The 23,676-nt window shown below is 36.3% G+C and overlaps 1 protein-coding gene and 1 pseudogene across 4 annotated transcripts in view; both read right to left on the bottom strand.

The window, feature by feature from the left end:
* On the bottom strand, positions 902–1,464 carry LOC106502599 (annotated as a pseudogene).
* Positions 7,416–23,676, bottom strand: part of ZNF638 (zinc finger protein 638) — an 87,738-nt gene continuing 71,477 nt past the window's right edge. For 3 of the 4 annotated variants that reach the window (XM_005686378.3, XM_005686375.3, XM_013967510.2), the window contains 7 exons: positions 17,701–18,919; positions 17,050–17,115; positions 14,240–15,194; positions 13,331–13,435; positions 10,021–10,110; positions 9,178–9,296; positions 7,416–7,736 (listed from right to left, as the gene is read on the bottom strand). In XM_005686378.3, coding sequence (XP_005686435.2) covers positions 7,671–7,736; positions 9,178–9,296; positions 10,021–10,110; positions 13,331–13,435; positions 14,240–15,194; positions 17,050–17,115; positions 17,701–18,919 — 2,620 coding nt within the window. In that variant the 3' untranslated portion in view covers positions 7,416–7,670. The remainder of the gene's footprint in view (positions 7,737–9,177; positions 9,297–10,020; positions 10,111–13,330; positions 13,436–14,239; positions 15,195–17,049; positions 17,116–17,700; positions 18,920–23,676) is intronic. The other variant, XM_018055075.1, reaches the window with a different exon arrangement.

Consider the following 23,676-nt stretch of genomic DNA (forward strand, 5'->3'; position numbering starts at 1 on the left):
TCATGACCCCAAGGAGTTTAATCAGCTGACCAGAACTCTGAAGGGTAAAAAAAGCATGGGGCTCTAGGATAATGGTTTTCAATCCCAGCGCTATCACTTGCTAGATGTAGTCACCATCTCTTTGAGCTTGCTTCTTCATTAAGTAGAATGGGAATTATTATAGCATCTATTTCCTAGAATTATTTCAAAGATTAACTGAGAATGCTGCAAAACATTTAGCATTCTGGTATATAGATAAGATTAATATTCCACATACTCCCAGATTATGAGAATACTACAAGTCCACACTCTACCAGACAGTATTTTTTTTTTTTCACTCACTCCTGACTCTAGTTCCAACGTCTAGTTTGATAAATTAGCTCATCTTACCTAAGAAAGAATTTTCATACGAATTATACAACTCCAGTCACTGGAGTTGTTTCCTCACAGGTTTTATTACTTTCTCTGTATGAAAACTAAAAATTTAATAAAAGTAAAACCTTCATCTACAAGTTTAGTGCCCACTACAAGAAGCTGGTCAAGTGAGGATGTGCCAATCACTTAGTGTCAGTTCATGCCAGTTCAATTGAAATGTACAGTCCATTGACATTTCATAAAATTATTGATATACATAGGGTCCAAGTCTATCATCTTTCTGTAAGTTTTCAAATAGAAAACTTAATCCTTGATTTGCTCTTTCCTTTTTTTTGGGGGGGGTTTAGATTATTTTTTAGTAATCATTTATCTTCTCTGTTGACTTATTTTTTTTACTTTATAAATAATATCTGGCAGTTTATTAAAAAATGGAGCATATCGAACAACAAACTATCTTACACCTTTCAGGAAGAAAAAACACTAAATTTGAAAAGACATTACCCACTGAATTTGGACACAACACCTCTACTCAATTAAGAGAAACAAATTTACAGTCCAGGTCTTTATTTTTACACCCATCAGGCCATGAATTCATAGGGGATGGGCTCCAACAGTTCGAGTTCCCTTCCATTGGTCCTCACAAAGTATGCTTCTCTGGGTGGAGCAGGGTGGCGCTTCAGCTGAACCCAAGTCCCTTTCTCTTTGGCTTCCTTCTTTTTCTGATCATTTTCCTTCACACGTTTCAGGAAGCTATCTCGGCTCTTAGAGTGCTTAATATGCTCGATATGCACATTAATTCTCTTGGCAAGAATCTTGCCCTTGTTTGTTTACAATGATGCCAACAGCATGCTGGGTAACACTGTAGACTCTCCCAGTTTTGCCATGGTAACATTTGTGGGGTATTCCTTTTTGAACAGTACCCATTCCCTTGATATCTACGGTATCACCCTTCCTGTAGATTCGCATGTATGTGGCCAAAGGAACAACTCCATCTTTTCTGAAAGGCCTGGAGAACATGTAGCGGGTGCCCTGCCTCTTCCCCTTTGTGTTGGTCATCTTGGCGAATCACTGGAAGATGGCGGTTCCGGCCGAAAAAAAGCTCTGTTGACTTTTTAAACCTATCAGGTTTTTTTTTTTGGTTTGGTGGTAGATGGTTAATTTATCACCACCTATCTGGAGTTATTATACCACTTCACAAGTAACATAAAAATTTACAACAGTATAGTTCCATTTTACTAACCTTCCTCCTCTCTGTTGTACTTTTTCTTTTCCATGTTACTTCCATATTTTACTTTTCCATATGTTCCAACTCTCAACATCTATACCTCTCGGCATTTAGCATAGGTGAAGCTGTCAACTATCTTTTTATGCTATTGTTACCATATAACCCTTTGAAAAAGACAGGAACATGATTTATATACAATATATACACACATACCCCTTTTTGTTTTAAAGTTCAGCAAATACCTCAGAAGCCTGTAATGTTTTGCTGATGAAGATTCATAGATGTCAGGGCAGAACAAAATGGTAGAGAGTCAGTCACAGAACCCTATCTCCCTTTTTTCATGGATTCTGTAGCATAGAATACATTTTCCATTTCCCACTCTCTCCTTTCAAATTTTCTAAAGATCTTATTATAAAAACCACTCCTTTAAGGAAAAAATACTAAAGTCTTATTAAAAGATGTACTTCAGCTCATGGAACATGTAATTTTAACTTCAGCACTTTTGTAATATATGAAAGATTCAGCATCTGGCAAATCCCCTCCTCTTATGTTTATAAAGGATTCAGATATTCCCAGCTTCTCCTCCACCTTCAACCTGTTTTTACTGTCACTGGATCCCCATCAAGGTTGGGCTTCCCAGGTGGCACAGTGGTAAAGAATCCACCTGCCAAGGCCAAAGACCCAAGAGACATGGGTTTGATCCCTGGGTCAGCAAGATACTTTGGTGCAGGAAATGGCAATTCACTCCAGCATTTTTGCGTGAAAATCCTACAGAGAGAGGAGCCTAGTGGGCTACAGTCCACAGGGTCCCAAGAGTCAGACACGACTGGGCACACAGGCATGAACAAGGTCTCCTTTTAGGTTAGCAATCGACGGCACAAGGCTACTGGATTATCCCATGGGTATGAGTCTGCATATATACATAAAAACATATTACGAAATTAACAAAGAAAGGTTACTTGTATCAGAAAGAAAAACAAGAGAACAGAGAAGCTAGGCTTCTTTTTAAGTGTGACTTTAAGTGAAGTCGCTTTAGAACGATGTAAAATGTTTTATGTAACACAAAATTAAATTGAAAAGGTAACCCTTAGAAATAAAAAATGAAATTAAATAAACCTCAATGTTAATCTAGATGGCAGCATAACTGTTAACTATTGGAGGTGACCTGAAAGCCCTATACTTTGAAGACAAAGTGAAAGGAAAGTAGAAAAAAATTTTAACTTTTATTGGAGTACAGTTAATTTACAATGTTGCATTAGTTTCAGGTATACAGCAAAGTGAATCAGTTATACAAATACATATTTCTATTTTGTAGATAAGTTCACTTGTAACATTTTTTAGATTCCACTTACAAGCAATACCATGTATTTGTCTTTCTGTGTCTTACTTCACTTTTGAAACAATCTCTAGGTCCATTCATGTTGCTGCAAATCAGGTCATTTCATTCTTTTTTTACGGCTAATTAATATTCCACTGTAGATAAGTACCACATCTTTTATCCATTCCTCTGTCGAACAACATTTAGGTTGCATCTACGTCCTGGCTATTGTAGATAACGCTGCAATGAACACTGGGCTGCATGTATTTTTTTGAATTATGATTTTCTCTAGATACATGCCCAGGATTGGGATTGCTGAATGATATGGTAGCTCTATTTTTAGGTTTTTGAGGAACCGCCATACAGTTCTCCAAAGTGGCTATACCAATTTACCTTCCCAACAGTGCAGGTTTCCCTTTTCTTCACACCCTCCTCAGCATTTACTGTTAGTATTAATAGATTTTTGGATGGTGGCCATTCTGACTGGTGTGAGGTGATACCTCACTGTAGTTTTGATTTGCATTTTTCTAGTAATTAATGGTGCTGAGCATCGTCCTTTTTTGGCTATGTGTATGTCTCTCTGGAGATATGTCTATTTAAATTTTTCACCCGTTTTTTGGTTGGGTTGTTTCTTTTGATATTGAATCACATGAGCTGTTTGTGTATTGGTTTGGCCCAAAAGTTCGCTCTGGTTGGAAAAACCTGAAAGAAACTTTTGGCCAGCCCAATTATTTTGGAGATTAATCTTGTTGGTTGCTTTGTTTGCAAATATTTTCTCCCATTCTGAAGATCATCTTTTCATTCTGTTTATGGTTTCTATTGATATGGAAAAGCTTTTTTTAAGTTTAAAATTTTGTTTTCAATAATCACATTGTTGGTTGTGCTCTTCGTATTAATTCTAACTGATGTCCTTAAGAATCAGAATTTCTAACGTAGGAGAAAGAAAGATTTAGATTTATGACAGAAGAGATTAAATACATCTGGTGTTAGTTGTGGCATGTGGGATAAAGTTCCCTGACCAGGGATTGAAGTTGGGTCACCTGCATTGGGAGTGCAGAGTCTTAGCCATTGGACCACCAGGGAAGTCTCCATGATGCATTTTACTTAAAAACCAAAACATATAATTCCAAGTTCCATCTACTAAAGAGCAATAACCAAATACAAGCAATGAACACTCTAAATAGCCACTGGTCTTTAAGAAATGGCTGACTTCAGATCTAGGGCAGGAGGTATACAAAGCAAGTCTGCAAAACCTTCACATACGAATAGCAAGGGACCTACGAAAATTACTTGTGTCCTGTTAAAAAGAATTAAAAGTCAAATAAAAAAGGCCAAAAATTAAACAATTTGAATATCAGCAGGCTAATATTGCAAAGGTTTTGCAACAAATATACTAAGATTTATGAATTCAAATACTTAAAATTTGCTTCTCAAACTATGTGATGGATCAGTTTAGTTTTTACCCCTATTTTTCAATCTATCACAGACTAATATTTCTACAATTTTTTTAATCAAATAAAAAACACAAAAAATACAAGCCCAATTTTAAAGATTATTAGATCCAAGGGACAGAGTCTCTGTCAAACTGTGATAAATTTTCTCAACACTTTCTGTACTAATACCAGTTTGTGGACTGGCCCTAGATCCAAAGACCAAATTCTGAGTAGCATGGCTTTACAGAATTGAATATCTCATTTCTTCATTAAATACAATACCAGAAGAGAGTCTATATATTAAAAATAATTTAAAAGACCTATGAACACCAACAATATATGGATCTAACTTTGATCTTGATTCAAACAGTAGAAGAAAAATCATTTATGAAAGAGTAGAAAATCTGAACTTGATTTTTATGTAAGAAATATTTTTAATCATATTATTGGTTATGTTAAGAATCCTTATCTTTTAGAAATACATAACGAAACATTTATGGGTAAAATGACATGGTGAAATTTACTTTACAATAATAGAAGTGAAACTAGGTAATTAGGTAATGTATAAGAAACTAGGTAACTAGGTAATGTATAGATAAATTACTGCATTCTTTTTAAAATGCTTGATATTTTCTACAATCATATAATAAAACATTAAAATAAAAATTTTAAGTTTTAAAACCTGACTCATACATTTTTTTAAACAAGAACTCAAAAGGAGCCATTTTGGAGAGGCAAACTTCCACCACATTCTGTGCAAGAAAGGGTAAAAAATCTAAACGCTTTTATAGAGGTGTTGAACACAACCTTTTCTTGCTCTGGTGTCTAGATAAAGAAATGATACAAACTATGATGAAATGATAAAAGTTGCAATCCAATTATATCCCTTAACTAACTAGTAAGCAGAAACTACTATGCAAATAACAGTCCATGTGTGTAGTGTGAATAAAGGGAGGGAGATATTTCCAAGCTTTTCTGGAAAAGTATAGAATACTTCTAAGATTATATGCAAAGAATATATGCTTATTGGCGGGGGTGGGGGGAAGGGAATATAAATAAATAAAAATCTTTCGTATATGGAGCCCTAAAACTTCCCAGTCTTAAATACGGACAGCAGCAGAGAGGACACTGGTTACTACATATAGTGAAAACATCAACATCTGTTACTAGGATGAAACAAACACATAAATCCCCTCTACTATACTTTCACATCTTAACAGCTCCTTTTAATTTAGAATCTCAATGTCCCGATAACTAATTTGAAGGAAATAAATGTTTCACATTTAAACTCTTATGATTAGGGAATTCCCAGGTGATCTAGTGGTTAGGACTATGCTTTCACTGCCATGCCCTGGGTTCAGTCCCTGGTTGGGTAACTGAGATCCTGAAAGCCACAGTTCAGTTAAGTTCAATTGCTCAGTTGTGTCCGACTCTTTGTGACTCCATGGACTCCAGCACACCAGGATTCCCTGTCCATTACTATCTCCCAGAGTTCACTCAAACTCATGTTCATCGAGTCGGTGATGCCATCCAACCATCTCATCCTCTGTCATCCCCTTCTCCTACCTTCAATCTTTGCCAGCATCGGGGTCTTTTCAAATGAGTCAGTTCTTTGCATTAGGTGGCCCAAAGTATTGGAGTTTCAGCTTCCAATGAATATTCAGGACTATTTTCATTAGGATTGACTGATTTGATCTCTTTGCAGTCCAAGGGACTCTCAAGAGTCTTCTCCAGCACCACAGTTCAAAAGCATCAATTCTTCGGTGCTCAGCTTTCTTTACAGTCTAACTCTCACATCCATACATGACTACTGGAAAAACCATAGCTTTGACTAGATAGACCTTTGCTGGCAAAGGCACAGCCAAAAATAGAAGTTCCAGACCAGGGAGTGAATGAATGCAAGCCTTGGCAGTAAAAGTGCCTGCCAGTACCTTATACTCCAATCTTTTAATAGTTCTTCTCTCTCTTGTCACCTCATTCATCTATATGGTTTTAATAATTATAATAGACTCTTGGCATTCACAAGCCATCCCTCTCCACACACCATTCCTTAGTTTGTGACATGTGGTAAAATATGCCATTTTGCTCAGGCTATGGTTAAGTGTGAACTGAGTGTGCACTTAGTGTGATGAGCAACAACAGAAAAATGCTGTCTTGTGTTCTTCATTTCTCTCTTGCTGACTGTGAGGTAATGTGCGCTGTTATGGGAGTAACAGATCTAAACAAATAGTTGTTTCTTGTTTCCTTCCATTCACCCTCTTTGTTAACTGGTGCATTCTAATAAAAAGAGGGGCTTCCCTGGTGGCTCATTGGGAAAGAAACTGCTTGCCAATGCAGGAGACACAGGTTTGATCCCCGGGTTGGGAGAAGGAAATGGGTACCCATTCCAATATGCTTGCCTGAAAAATTTCACGGATGGAGGGCCCTGGTAGGCTACAGTTAACAGGGTCACAAAAGAGGCAGATACGACTTAGCAACTCAAACAACAGCAATATTAAGAGATGGAAGGATCAGATATTAAAAATTCAAAGTCAGTAGGCTTATGTCTGAAGCACGGTTTCATCTACAACGTCACAGTACAGGACTGTGTCCAGCACCTAACAATTTCAGTGAGTTCCTTTTTTGCACCTTTACAACTCCCTACGAACATATTCAATAATAATTCAAATGATTTACAAAGCAATTCCTGTGGTCTACAGGAAGTAAAAGCTGTTCTGTCTTCACAGTTTCAAGGTACTATTAAATGACTTGCTAGGAATCACCCTAAATGGGTCCTGGCAAAAACAGCTGTTACCAGAAGCAGAAAAAGTATCTTTCTAATCCATTAAAAAAGTCAAGCAAAGTTTTACTCAAACCTACCTGGGCTAAGCATGCCATAATTAAATTTTATCCAGAAAAACTGAAAATTTTAAGAAATCTTTGACCTGTACAAGGATAGCTGAAGCAAAGCCAAACACTGTCATGCCTTGATTCCTAGTAATGGTAGAAGAATCCCAAGCACCCCAAGTCACAGTGGTTGTAGAGAAGTCTGTCTGCAACCAGAGGCAAGCAAGTCTTTAATAAATCAGCCACAAACACAACATAATTATTTTAAATATACAGTAGGAACATTTATTTTAACACTTCTAAAAGATATTTCTCCATGCCTGATGATTTGATATAAAAATCAAACCCATCATACTTTCCCCATCAGTCTCTCTACATCAAGGGCAATCAGAAATTTGTACAACATGAATATTTGCTTCTGAAACAAAAATTACAAATTAAGTGGTAACAAAAATACACAAATCAACTGGACCCTAAACAAATTTCTAATGAATTCTTCCCCCCACCCCCTCAATCACCTAGAGCTTCTTTCTTCAGCCTCATTCTGCTCCTTTTCCTTTCTTTGCTTGGCCATGAACTTCTGTTAAAAGCAATTCATAATATATTTATGAGATGTTGCTTTGGTGTGTTACAATTATACCTAACACATTTCATTGTATTTACAAGTTAATAAGCTTGATCCTACAAAATAAAGATTAAAGAAACATAGTGCCTTAGATTAACATTCCTTCTTTTCATCAATCATCTGGTATTTATGATATTCTATGCATTATATTGATGCTTGGGGACTCAGTGGTCAACAAGATAGGTAAGACCCTTCACCTCATGGAGCTCACATTCTAGTGGGGAAAGAGAAATAATAAACAATTAAGATAATTTTGGGGGTGGCAGTAAGTATTATAAAGGAAAGAAAGACAGTATAGTAAGTGAGACTGATTCTTTTTTAGGTGGGAGGAGTTCTCTATTTTAGCTAGGTCTTTTTTCTGTCAAAGACCTTTCAGGGATGCTGTTGTTTGAGCTAGGATTTAAAAGATGATGAAGAACCAGTTAGACAAAAGGGGTCACGAAAGGGTAAAAGAATAGCAATATAAAAGTGCAAAGGGGCCTTTAATATAGGAAAAATAAAACAAGAGACAAAAAAAGCTGGAACACAGTGAGCAATAATAGGAGGTCAGAGAAGCAGAAAAGAATCAGATCACATAGGGCCTTAAAGACCCACAATAAGAAGTTTGGGTATTATTCTAAGGGTAATATGAAGCCAGTGGAAGATTTCGAGTGGAAAAGTGACATGTTAACTTAAGAGCACAGGTAGCACAGCACAATGTTTAAGGGCACAAGCCTAGAGTAAAACAAAAGTAGGTTCAAATCCTAAATCTGCCCCTAACTAGCTATGTGATCTTGGGGATTAGATCCTTGGGTTTACATACTTGTTAAGTTGACTGGGGGATTGAATACGCTTCCAGCAAATAAATAACAGCTCAAATAATGTTAGGTGAGTGTCTGTGGCACAAATTAAATATAGAGGATACATAGAGCAACTCTCAAACATTCAGGAGGAAATGAGGACCACTGTTTCAACTATGGCTAATGATGATTCTCTGGGGTTGTAATCTAAATGCTTCCCAAAGATATATACGACTTTAAAAGGGGGTAGTGGTGTAAGGAAATGGCTTAAATAAAGTTAAGTGGATTCTTTGGCTAGACAAGTCCAAAACATTAATATATTATGTGTCCATGACTCTGCAAGAGGGCATCAGATTATATAGTTTCCCACATTTTAATGGAGTGTCACATGGGACTAGTAATACACAAAATCTATTCTGGCAAATGTTACGAGAAAATAAGGAATAAAAACTAGAAGTTAGTGGCAAGATACAGTGAAGGACACAAGTAAACTGGCACAAACCTTAAAAAGTTGTTTTAAAGGGGAAAGAATGTACATTTTGTAAGGACACTTCAGTACTCTGACTGTAGTAACAACATCTGAAGATTCTATGAAGAGTAAAGAATAAAAAACTTACCTCTGTATTTTGCTTATGACGTGTACTCTTGCAGTGATTTGTCATTGCTTTTTCATCTGAGTAGAAGAGGGAACAAATTGGACAGAAGAATCCAGCCTTCGGTACAAGAAAGTCTAAATCTTGAAAATTCAGAAAGAGAGAAGGGGAAAAGGAAAGAAAAAAAAAAAATCAATGATATTTTTTCTATAGCTGTGTTAATAAATTTATCTAAACATGACAAACATACTAAGCACAGCATATACATATATATATATATACAAACATAGTGATCAAGAGCAATTAAATCTCTAATCATGAAACTGAGGTCTTTATTTTTAAATGAATTCTACAATATTCCAGAGCTTCCAGGATGCCAGGGCACTGGGAAAGAATCTGGCAGTCTTTGAAATAAATCTCTTAAGCATCCACTGTGTGTTTTGTTTTTTTAAAAAAAGAAACGGTATAACGGTACAAAGAGGCAAAATGACAGGCAACCATATGCTTGAGGAATATATTAGGTAAACAAAGAAGGTGCCCCCCACCTCATCTGAGCTGGCCATGAACAAAGTTTGCTAGCTAAGCTTTTCCAGCATGTCCTAATACTCAACTGTAATTTCTGTCTGGGAAAGTATAACTCAATTTTTATCAGAGCAACAAAGAGAGTACATATCGCAAACTTCAAGAGTGCGATAAAACTATCTTTGCCAGGTAAAAACACAGAAATGCTAGTGTGCAAAACTTGTTAATTTCCTCTCTAATCATCTATGCAAGTTTGCCACATTTCTTACCTAAACAACAGAATACTTATTATGATACTGAATTTTTATTTCATGTGGATAAGGAAAAATGTCATTTTTACTTTACCTTCAGGGACATCAGGTGCCACTGATTTCCCTGAAGAGTCCTCAGTCTTCTTGCGTTTCTGTTCTGGTTCTGAATCCTCTAATCCAGATTCTTCACCAACCAAAGTCATTAAATTTTTCAAAGAAAAAAAGTTACTCAAAATAGATTTACAGATCTGTCTTTTAATTTTTACGAAGCTGTGTTGGTTTCTGGTATATAATAACGCTAATCAGTCATAACATCCCCTCCTTCCTGAGCCTCCCCCCTCCCCTCCCCCTATTTCAACCCTCTAGGTCATCACATAGCGCCAGACTGGGTCCCTGTGTTATACAGCAATTTCTTACCAACTCTCCACTTCACACACAATAGTGTATATATGTTGATACTACTTTCTCCATTCATCCCACTCAGTCCCTCAACTGTGTGTACAAAGTCCATTCTTTACATCTGCATCTCCATCCCTTCACTGCAAATGGGTCCATTTCTAGATTTTGCGAGGCTAACGTCAGATAATCTCTGCCTACAAAGATTAATTTATGGATCATCTCTCTAAGTAAACCTTTCTCACCCAACTATTTTTCCAAGAGTCTTTATATAAGGAATAAGTGGGTAAATCGGTTCAACCTTATTAAATGGACTTAAGGATATGGGACTGAAGTTTAACAGTATATTTATACATGATTCCAGAAAAAATTCAAAGGTTAATGGGAGAAGTTCAAGTTCTACATTACGGATAACAGTTAGCATGTGTTTGCAAAAGTGCTGGATTGGGAGAAGAGTGCAGAGTAAAGGGAAAAGCACACGAGCAGAGAATAATTCTGACGGCCTCTATAGAAGGCATTCCAACCAAGAAAAACAGAGTCTACACCAATGGACTAAGACCCTTGTTAGACTGAATCACAAGTAAAATTACAAACATTCAAATCCAGCAAAGTGCATTAACATCTAAGAAAGCACTCAATGTTATCAGCAGACTACATAATATGATCTTGGGGGAGGACAAAACCAAAAACTGGTTCCAGGCAATTCTAGTTACCCTTAGTAGGTGAAATACCTAACTGTAATATAGCACTTGACAAATCTTTTATATATATATCCCATTTGACTTTTAACACATGTGAGATAGGAAGGTCAAATCATTATTATGCGTATTTCTTCACAATGGAGAAAGCAAAACCAAGAGATAAGAAACTGATTTTGTTCAAGGTTGCATAGCCAGGAAGTGATGGGAGATTTGTGATTTCAAGTTCAGTGCTCTCCCCGTGTAACTGGGCCACTGTTTACCACATCTGACGGGATGGCTAGAAACTATTTAATTCATTATACTCTTCTTTTATTCCTTTAACAGTCATCAAGTCCCAAAGAGCTGATTTTGAAAACACTGTCTCCCTTTTCTTGACTTGACGGTTAAAACAGCCTCCAGTCTTTTGCTGTAAGAAATTATTCCCTTACCAGAGTAACAAGCTTTCTCAAACACACTTGCTCCTACCATTCCAAAGGCACCTTTATCTAATAATAAAAACAACAATACCATGTATTATTAATATATATAGTTAGATAATTAAGATTAAAACAAGTATTTTAAATTTAAAATTGTTTTAAGAAATGACTTTCTTAAGCTATGTTCTTCATCAAACATATTGCCCAATAATGAAAATAAATGGTTACAGAAGCAGTAAAGAAGTGATCCTTTATTTTTCTGTGGACATGAGGCAGTACTAAGCAAGCTAATAGCTGAAGCTGCCACGTCACAAGAGAAATCCTGAGGGGGGAAAGCTCTGATGAAGTCATGCTAGAAGCATTTTTCAGTTAGTAAAACCACTGATGGGCTTCCGGGGTGGCTCAGTGGTAAAGAACCTGCCTGCAGTGCAGGAGACACAGTTTAACCCCTGGGTTGGGAAGAAGGAAATGGCAACTCACTCCAGTAACCTGGCCTGAGAAATCCTGTGGACAGAGGCGCCTGGCAGACTATAGTCTGAGGGGTCACAAGAGTTGGACACAACTGAACAACTAAACAACAACAAAACCACTGTCTATGGCTTGGTATCAAGGAGAGGTTAACGGAGAAGAATAGACAACGGAGGAGTACCCACTTAGCTGAGAGAGAGCATCAAGAAAGAGCACATGATCAACAGTAACAAATGATACACAGAAATCAAGTAAGACTAAAAAGAAAAAAATTTTATCCAGCTTGACAAAAAGCAGAAGGGTTTCAAGTTTTTATTACACCTGGTTAGGAAATGGGAAAGGAAGGAGGCCTAAATAAATTGTGGAACAGCACTAAGGACGCAGTTGAGAGCTAGGTCAATGAGCTTGGACTGCATCACAGTTGGTCATTTTTCCTTAAGAGAACATGGGATACAAAAGCAAGAGGGCAATGAGGATGCTGCAAAGAGAATGGTACAAGGAATTTAGCATTTTGCTATGAATATAACAGACATTGGAGAAGCGCATGGCAACCCACTCCACTGTTCTTGCCTGGAGAATCCATGGACAGAGAAGCCTGGCAGGCTTCTCTGGGGTCCATGGGGTCACAGAGTCAGACAGGACTGAAGTGCCTAACACACATAACATAAATAGTACCAACTACTTGTTAAGTACCTGGAGTATTCTAGATATGGTTTCTTATTTGTCTCAACATAAATTATGTTAATGTTATTAAGACATCTTATTTAATTCACTGGCTGGCTACTTGCCAGCGTCCACAAAGCAAGGAACCTGGACCACAAGTGAGAGTTAGCTAGTAAACAATCCCTACTTGATGCTGCAGCATGGTCAGAACACCTTTCACGATCATTTCCATGAAAATTAGTAACAAATTACAACAGGATCACCTATTATTCTATTGTCCCACTCCAATAATCTCTATAATGGCAATAATAAAAACCTTTCAGTTCAGTTCAGTTCAGTCGCTCAGTCGTGTCCGACTCTTTGTGACCCCATGAATCACAGCAAGCCAGGCCTCCCTGTCCATCACCAACTCCCGGAGTTCACTCAGACTCACATCCATCGAGTCCGTGATGCCATCCAGCCATCTCATCCTCTGTCGTCCCCTTCTCCTCCTGCCCCCAATCCCTCCCAGCATCAGTCTTTTCCAATGAGTCAACTCTTCGCGTTAGGTGGCCAAAGTACTGGAGTTTCAGCTTTAGCATCATTCCTTCCAAAGAAATCTTTACCCAGATCTAATTATTAATAGGCTGCCTCCCCTCACTCCCATCCCTTGCCCTGTTCAATCTTTTTTGACACTTTTCTTAGTAGATCTCTGGAACTTTAACCACCACCACCTCATGTGGTGTTACTCTCTCTCCCACTTCAATTAATCTTACTTTACCTTCACTAATTTGGAAGGCCTCTTCATCTTTCACTGGTTCCACTGTAACAACTTTTTCTGATGGTGGCATTTTTCCAATTCTAACTCTCTTGGTTGGCACTGTAGCTTTAAAGAGAAAGTCTAATTTATTACAACAGTAACAGTGTTTAAGTTAGTTTTAATTCTGAATAACAACTTTAATACTTCTTTACAAAAAATACAGTATTATACAAATTTGCAAAGGAAACCTATTTCTAATTAAAAAAATAGGAGAATCCTATTTTAAAACATTCAGCATTAGTCTAAGCATTCTCCTTTTATTTTCCCATTTATCTTGACCAAAACTATACTTCTCTACATGCTTTTCTTAAAGAATCTACACACATTTTTTTCTATTTTGTTCCACAAGTCTGTGAGATCTTTCTAGTATTTTTTACTCTCAGTATGGCTAAATCACTCAAGATTTCTGTATTGGAAATTATCTTGCTCTCCCTAAAGTACTAAAAGTGAACTGCCCTATCATTGTATACCATCAAAATATTACTTAAAAGTGAAATGGGACCTTCACAAACTTTCCTAAATTCTATGTCTAAGCAAAAACTAGGAGGCAGTCTGATATAAATAGCCTTCTACTTATCAAAAGCTGTATTATTCTCAGTAATACAAATATAACATTGTCATTCCAACTCTAATCTGGGTACCCTAGTTTGCCTTCTGTTTTTGTTATTTTTTTCTTGATACAGTACCTTAGGCCTCAGATCTGAACTAAGACAACTTTGTGAATCCTGAACATATTTCTTTGGAAAATATCACTTGGCCACAACTATCTGTTGGCTACAATGACATTATCAGTAACACTATAAAATATATTTTAAAAAATTTAAATGTAGTCCTTTCATAAAACAGAAATTACCACTTCTAAGTATCTACCTGCTGAATGTCTTTCAATCATGGTTTTCGGATTTTCTTCCATAACATTCTCATTTACTGGGCCCACTTGAGACAAAGCTTCAAGTTTTGTCTTCTTTTTGTCCACAGTTCTCTTTTTTCTATCACCTCTCTTATCAGTGGGATGGTCATTTTTCCTCTGAGTTAACTCAATTTTTAAATCATTGTCTCCATCTTCTTCCTCTCCAACTTCATCAACAGTAACAAAATTAAGCTCTTCTTTAAGGTTGTTAAAATCTGCCAGAGAGTCTTCATCCTCTTCAGTTACTTCATCTAAAGTCACTAAATGCAGATCACTGCTGTCATCCTGTATTTCGTCTACAGTAACTAAAGTAGAAGGGTCTTCAGGCATCTGAGAAGAAATGAACCCAATAGAATCCCTTCCAGTATTTCCCTCATCTCCTTTAGTATTTAAAGCAGCAAAACTGATATCTGTTGACTCATTTAAAGGTAGCTCTTCTACTTCCCCAATTTCATCCACAGTTACCAAGCGTTCTTGTTTGAGAAGATCTTGCTCTTCAGCCACAGACAGCACAGTAACATCTTTAGTTTCACTGTGAGAAATGCAGTCATCTTGATCAATTAACTCATCTAATGTAAGAAGTGAGTTTGAATTTTTAACCATGTCTTCCACATTTATGTCATCTTCATCAATTACTTCATCCACAGTGACTAGAGCCTGTGCTAGCTGTGCAGCTGCGTCTTCCTCTTCCCCAATCTCATCCAATGTTACAAAAGACAACTCTCCCTCAACCACACGAGGAGCAGACATCTTTCCCTTCTTCTTCTTCAAGGTCAGTTCAGAGGAAGGGGTATTTTTGAGAGCTTCTTTCCTTTTTCCCTTCAGTGGATTCTGCTTGACTTGAAAAGGATTTACTTCTTCTATAACCTCATCCACAGTAACAAATTCATCCAAATTAAATGGAAATAAAGGTTCCTGTTTGGAACAACAACAACAAAAAAATCAGAACTGTGAACAACTACTGATAACTGGCTAGGTCCCAAACAGTTTCAATAAATGTGCATGATGTATCTATCATTTGTGAAAATTTCAAGAGACGGTATGAGAATTTCAGCAGAGATGTTTCCTAAAGCTGAAATTATTTTTCAAAGAGCCCAAAAGCCAAAGAGTAAACAATGCCAAAGGTAAATCCTAACAATATCAATCCAATTTCAGTAAGATTACAATTATTTCCTAAATGATGTATGAGTTTTAAAATATGACCCACAAAAATACTGCATTTAAAGCACTTATCAAACAATACAATGTAAAAGCTTACAGCTTCCATATGTTAAATGATATCTACCGAGAGTTTTGAAGAATTCACAGACTACTAAAAGCACTTCAAATGAAACTAGAAAGTTAACAGTTAACTAGATTGTTCCAGTGATGAATTTACACATATAATACATATTTTAAGATATGCAATATTAAGATACAGGCATACTTTGCTTTACTGTACTTTGCAGATACATTTTTTTACAAATTGAAGATTTGTGAAAACCCTGTGATAAGCAAGTCTACTGGCTCCACTTTTTCAACAGCATCTGCTAACTGCATGTCTCTGTCACATTTCACTAATTCTCACATTATTCAAACTTTTTCATTGTTAGTATATTTGTTATGATGATCCCTAGTTAGTGATCTTTGATGCTTCTATTTACAAAAGTTACTAAGTTACTGAAGACTCAGATGATAGCATTTTTGGCAATAAGGAATTTTAAAATTAAGGTATGTACATTTCCTAAAGACACAATGCAACTGCACATTTAACAGAGTACAGTATAGCACAAACATAACTTACATGCACTGGGAAACCAAAAAATTCATGTGACTCACTTTTCTTGTGATATTCACTTTACTTTGGCAGTCTGGAACCAAACTTGTAATATCTCTAAGGTATGCCTATGTAAGGTTTATGTTTTGAGGAAGTCACATGGAAAACTTATTACTAAGACTTAATGACAAATATAACTACAATAAAAAAAAAGAAACAGTTATCTGTGATTTGAAAAATGGTGCTAATACTAAAGAAAATAAATTCCTGGCAGGCCTCCTACACATTTAGTATGCTATCAATGGTCAATTACTAGCAAACATAATAATGGCATTAGAATACATACCCCACTAATTTGGGGGCAGGAGGGGGAATCTGTACACAACTGTACGATCAATTTATTAAGCCATGAAACCAACCATAATCCTTACTTCTGGGTTTTTAAGCTAGTAACATTTCTCCTTGCTCTAATAAAACAGGCTCAAATTTATCCCCTACCAGAAGAAAAAAAGTAAAATAACTGAAAAAATAATCTATGAGTAACAGAAACCTAAAATACCAAACAGCCAAATAAAAATTATAGTATGTTTATTTGGCAGTAGATGTCAGAAACCAGAAAGTAAATCTTAGAACCCATCTAGTTAGGGTAAATTGAACCATACCAAAAGGACCACAAACTGGAGAGGACTCCAGTCAAAAGTCAATCTCCTTTACACACAAGACTTTATTCTGTATTACAACCTATTCTTATTGAGAAGAGACTGGAGGTGTCTCCCTTTCTAATTCCCTTTCCATCCCTGTATAATTTTTTGCCCCACACTAAGAACACAAACTATTTAGCTTAGCTCAAGGTCAGAAAACAAACTGGTAGTTAAGGTCAAAAATAAAATATCCCATTCCTGTCCCTTGCTCTATATCAAGCTAATTATTATAGGAGAGACACAAGTTACAAGGTAGACGAACTCTTACGGAATGAAGGAACAGATGGGTCCATATTAGTGGACTGTTTCTTACCTCTTTAGATTTTGAACTTCTACCAGTGGTGTTTTTAGGATTCTTAGTGTTTTGCGCGGTCAAAGTCTGAAATATTAAATAAGAAACACAGAAAAACAGAATTTACAACTAGATTATTAATGTCCTTTAAAACAAACAAAAAATCAGTGCAGAAAGCAAATATTACCCAAACACATTCAATGACACAAATATTTAATAGGTATTCCAAGTGAAGTCAACAATCATCTCCATAAACTGTAGTTAAACTTAGTTTTACTCATCTTTTCTTCTCAATAGCTACAATGTCTTATCAGTAAGTTGATAAATGAAGTTTTAATTTAAAAGAGAAAAGAGTTTCCCATTTCAGAAGCAGGATGTTAAATCACTGCAGGAGATTCACTGCAGAATTTTGTTTTAAATGCAAAGTTTTATTACTGACCATATTTTATCCAAATAATGCTTTCACATGTTAATAAATTACAAATTTGAGCTTATTATTCCAAGCGTCTACTGGCTTAAATCAATGGAGTCATTTAAGAAAGGGAAAAGAGAGCTTGGGTGCAAAAGGAGTGAGGAGATGAAAGTATAAAGCGGAATTACATCTCCTACTCCTTAGCTACAATAGAGAGACTAATCACTTCAAAGATACTTGGCTCTTCCTGCCCTCCTCACCTTATTGTTGCTGTCATCCCGTTTCATGGTGGAAGGTTTGGCCTCTGTTTCCTGAGGCTGTTTTGTAACATCCCTGTAATCCAGTTTAGAATCTTTGCCTTGCAGGGCCGAGATCCTTCCACTGCTTCCTCTGGTAACACCGCTCTGAATGGGTTTTAATTTACTGCTGTTTTCAGCCAAGCCTGACCTGGCACTTGTAGGTTTAAGCAGACCTGATTCCTTGGCTGAAAGCCTCTTTTCAGCATTTATTTGATCTCTGAGTACAGATTTTAGAAAACTTTTCTGGTTTTCAGATTTTGCAGCTGTAGCTTTTGCCTTTGTAGAAGAGACCACATCAGTCTTGAGGCCTGACTTACTGCTAGATGCATTCGATGCAACCAGCATACTAATTTTACTAGTTTCATCAGGCTTATCGGCCTGAACCACTGTTTTATTTGGACATGCCTTGGTCACTGAGTTTTCTGCAGGTTTTTCTTTCACTGCAGCTACAACCTTATCCAGCTTCTCTGTAACCAGCCTATCATTCTTCTCAGCCTTCTCTCTTCCTATTTTCAGATCCATTCTGGCCTCCTTAGTATTTAATTCATTCTCCTCCTTCTCATCCATGTTAGTTTTTTCAGAAATTCCCTTTATGCTCACTGCCTGCTCATCCCCAGTGGAAATTCCAGGTACTAAGGCCACAACACAAGTAGATGGTACTATTTCTGAAACAGTTTCTTGTTTGTCTACTTCAGCTACAGCTTCTATCACAGACTGTGTAATTCCAGAAAAGAAATCTGCTTCAGATGGAGAGTCTTCTAGAATTCCTTTGATGTTCTTTTCTTCTATAAATGTATTATCAGATGTTGATAACTCTGTTTCCGGGTTAATAATATCTGTTTCTTCCTTCTCAAAGTCACTGGTATACACCTGCTGATTTAAAACAGAGTCCCCTACATTTTCAGTGAATAAGTCAATACTGGCTGACGTGGATGCTACAAGAGGAATTTCCACTTTGACCTCCTCTCCTTGAGTTTCAACTTCAAATGTTTCAAGAGCAAAATCAGAGACACATAGTGTTTTTTCTGGTTCTTCCTCAAAAGGCTCTTTCTGCTGTGTAAAAGTTCCTGTTTGAACGTTGGGAATAGATTCTTCTTCAACCTCACTAGGTTTAATAGAGGGACTATCAGCTGCTGTTTGCACCTCACTTTCATCAACTGGACTGTTTTTCAAGTCAGGGCTAAAAGTATTTAAAAACAAAAGAATACAAATAAAAACACAAACAAAAATCAAACTATGATGAGAATTCAACCATTATAAATAACCCTGCCTATGGTAACTGTTAAGACTTCCTAATGCAATAGCGATAAGCACTGGGAAATCCAGTCAATCAACATTAAAATGGTTAAGAAGTTTTGATGTAAATATATAGATAATATAAAATTTTAAAAAGAGCCTCCACTGCAGTAATAATTTCTTTTTAGCTCAATGAAATAATGGCAATATTATAACCACTGGTATGAACCTTTTACCCATGTAAGTTATAACCATTTTTTCCCCTTCTGTGTCATCCCCCCATCCCCCGATATTAAAAGACTAAATGTGAGTTCAAGACATTGCAAATTATTATTAGATCCTAGCTTCCCAACAGTAAAATATGTTCATGGTTCATAAAACTAACGACTCATGCTTTAAAATTTACAATTCTCTAAGTGAGCCTTACCAAACAGGAACATAAACAGAAAGTGCAAGTTCACACTCTTAACATGTCACCTCTTTCTTTAGGATGTGAAACAGATTTGTCTTTAATTTCCCAAGAACTGTATTTATTAGTAATACTTACAAGAAAACTTTCTTGGGAAATATCTTTTAAATACTCTTGTCAGAAATTTAAAGTTAGTGGCAAAGCTGATAAGATCATCTTTATATAAACATGTAGTCTTATTATAAAGTATGTACGTGCCATTGCTATATCACAAGAAGAAAGACATTAAATCTTTCCAGTTACAGAGAATAATTGAAGATATACTACTCTTCAGTTACTGCAAGATGATGTATTATCTGTGTAATACAGATAATATTGCAAAATATACTGTGAGATATTATTAATAATATTTCAAAAGTTTGGAAAAACTGCTATACATTAGGGTCTAATCATATGAGCCAATAAACAATTTCTCTCTTCCTCAAAGATGGTAAACTTAAAATTCCAAAGGAGAAAACTTTCCTAAGAGATGAGAGCAACACCTCTTGAATAGGAAAGCTGTTAAGGCAAAGAGTTCCAAGAAATATTTAAACTAAAAAGTCAATAACCATAGACTTTAATCAAATAATATTCTATTCACATGTATAAGCTATCCTTTGTATACTGAAAAGATTTAAAGACTTTTATTTGAAATAATTCATATCCCTTATACTAAAATATAAAATGGCTGATTTTTGATGTCCCAAATTCTAACACAAGTCAAGAAAAAACTTGTTGGCAAGCACAAATATGACAAAGATAAGAAAAAGCTGTGATATTCAATTAAAGCAGTCATGTAATTATTACTTCTCAAAAAGTGAGTTTTCATTTTTAAATTATAAATTTATAACTTCATTTGTAAGTTTCATTTTTAAGAGACTGATTTCCAATAATCATTTAATTCAAATTCCTGCCTCATTACAGAACTGCACATTAACCCTAAAGGCTTTACAAGTTAGGGCTATATGAAACTACCAATTTATTGGGCTTTAGAAAGAGAAAAATGGTGATTTTGATTCCTGGCTCTAGGATATAGCAAGTCCTTCCTGTCCACCATATTTCAATTTTGTCAATAAATTTAAAAAGCTATTATCTTTTTAACATAATGAATCATTATGCACGTCCACACTTCTGACAGACAGCATAAGCCTACTTGGGAAAATAGCTTAATTCTGTATTTGTTCTTGTGTGTCAGTCTTTTAAAATTATACTGCTTTCTTCACAGGATTCAAATAGTATCTAGTTTTCTGGCTAATATGGAAAAAGCTTCAGTGTTCACCAAGTTAGCTTGGAGAGTCAGTCTGAGAAGTCAAATAAGTGAAATTATTCATACCAGAGTCAAAAAATCAGTCTCTTAAAAGATCAAAGAAAACATAACCATATTCTGGAAACTAGACCAAAACGGACTTCAGGAAGGCAGGATTCAGTACAGAGGTATCTAATTTCCCATCGCCGTCCTATCCCCACCCCACCATAACACCAGGGTTTCAAAACCTTCAGAGAAGGTATACAATAAAAGCTGGCCATGAGATCAAAGATTAACCCCATACACACACTTTCCATGTTTGCACAATAAAGGACAGAAACTGTAAGGACCTAACAGAAGCAGAAGAGATTAAGATGTGGCAAGAATACACAGAAGAACTGTACAAAAAAGGTCTTAATGATCCAGATAACAATAATGGTATGGTCACTCATCTAGAGTCAGATGTTCTGGGGTGTGAAAGTCAAGTGGGTCTTAGGAAGCATCACTACGAACAAAGCTAGGGGAGGTGATGGAATTTCATCGCATCTATTTCAAATCCTAAAACATGGTACTGATAAAGTACTACACTCAACATGCCAGCACATTTGGAAAACTCAGCAGTGGCCACAGGACTGGAAAGGTCAATTTTCATTCCAATCCCAAAGAAAGGCAATGCCAAAGAATGTTCAAACTACCGCACAATTGCACTCATCTCACATGATAGGAAAGTAATGCCTCAAATTCTCCAAGCGAGTTTTCAACAATACACGAACCACGGACTTCCGAATGTTCAAGCTGGATTTAGAAAAGGCAGAGGAACCAGAGATCAAATTGCCAACATCCGTCAGATCATCCAAAAAGCAAGAGAGAGTTCCAGAAAAAACATCTACTTCGTTCACCTTACCTGCCTTGTGAGAAACCTGTATGCAGGTCAAGAAGTAACAGAACCAGAAACAGAAGAGACTGGTTCAAAATTGGGAAAGGAGTAAGTCAAGGCTATATATTATTACTCTGTCTCTTTAACTTATATGCAGAGTATGTCATATGAAATGCTGGGCTGGATGAATCACAAGCTTGAACCAAGACTGCCAGGAGAAGTATCAACCACCTCAGATATGCAGATAATACCACTCTAATGACACAAAGTGAAGAGAAACTAAGAGCTTCTTGGTAAGGGTGAAAGAGTGAAAAAGATGTCTTGAAACTGAACATTCAAAAAATGAAGACCATGGCATTGGGTCCCATTACTTCATGGCAAATAGATGGGGGAAAATGTGTAAACAGTGATAGATTTAATTTTCCCAGGCTCCAAAATCACTGTGGATAGTGATTGCATCCATGTAATTAAATGGATTGCTTGCTCCTTGGAAGAAAAGCTTTGACAAACCTAGACAGCATATTAAAAAGTGGAAACATAAGTTTGCTGACAAAGGTACAAAGTGATGGTTTTTCCAGTAGCCATGTATGGTGTGAGAGTTTGACCATAAAGAAGGCTGAGTGCAGCAGAACTGATGCTTGCAAATTGTGGTGCTGGAGAAGACTTTTGAGAGTCCCTTGGACAGCAAGGAGATCAAATCAGTCAATCCTAAAGGCAATCAATCCTGAATATTCATTGGAAGGACTGATGCTGCAATCTCCAATACTTTAGCCACCTAATGGGAGGAGCTGACTTATTTGAAAAGACCCTGATGCTGGGAAAGACTGACAGCAGGAGAAGGGGTCGATAGTGGATGAGATGGTAGGACGGCATCACTGATTCAACGGACATGAGTTTGAGCCAACTCCAGGAGGAATAGTAGAGGACAGGGAAGCCTGGCGTGCTACAGTCCACTGGGTCGCAAAGTCAGACATGACTTAGCGACTGAACAACAACATACTTCCGAGAAACTTTAGAATGAGACATAACACTGTAGATTAGTTACAGCCACTGAGTTTTTCCCAACATTATTAATGAACTTGCAAACACTTCATTTTGCGCCCTTATTTGCAGTCTTAATCACATGATAAATAATGCTGACATGGGGGGCAGTTAGAACAGGTAAAATGCAGAACTTTATTAAATTATTAATATATCCATTTGAGATTTCTTTTAAAAAGCAAACACTTTAATTATAAACAAGAGGATCACATTAATGAATTAGTATTCATTTAAGTGCTTTAACAAAAAAAATATAACAAGCATCAGTATTTTCTCAGGATCACTCCAATAAAGAAATGTGAATAAAAAAGAGAGAAAAAAGCAACGTGAAGTATTCAGCAATATCCCATGTCTCTTTTCTCTAATGTCATACATATCAGAAAAAATTATTGCAAAATGGAAATTTAAAAATTATTAGTGCTAGAACTTTAAAAATTCTTTTTATAAGCTCAGACAACTATCTGTAAATTAAGACACACCTGATTTTAAAAGTCAAAACAATGAAAGAGAAAATGACCAAAACACACACAATAACTATTCTTTCACACATGAAAGAAACTGTCAAGTGAAATATATAAAGTGGATTTTTGGAAGAGCCTACTTACTTACCAGCCAATTACTGTGCCCAAACTGCAGGTCTATTTATACTACCACATGTGGCACTGTGTGGTTATTCAGCCCTTTGTAGGCTTTTATAGCAAACACTGCTATTGGTTTCTACTTCTTAGCGTGTAAATATAACTGGCACAATGATGTGCAACTTAAAAAAGTCTGTGTGAACCTATATAGCAAATCTATTGCTTATAAATATACTTATAATCAGCTTTACCATTTCAAAGTCTCATTTAATAAAAATTGAGACAAAAACTTGTAAGATATTCTGTTTTTCAGGCATCTTATAATTAGGCAGTGTATCAAGTAAGATAAACTTCCCATATTTAAACATTTAAACTCCTCCTTCAAATTGATAAGCTCTTACTACAACTGACTAAGAAATAAGGGTAAACTCCTTACTATAAAAGGGAAAGAATTCTCAATGAGTGATTCTCAATGATGAGGAGTAAAACGGGGGGTTATTCAGCGGTGGGA

This window comes from Capra hircus, chromosome 11 (assembly GCF_001704415.2).
Source record: "Capra hircus breed San Clemente chromosome 11, ASM170441v1, whole genome shotgun sequence".
Taxonomy (NCBI): domain Eukaryota; kingdom Metazoa; phylum Chordata; class Mammalia; order Artiodactyla; family Bovidae; genus Capra; species Capra hircus.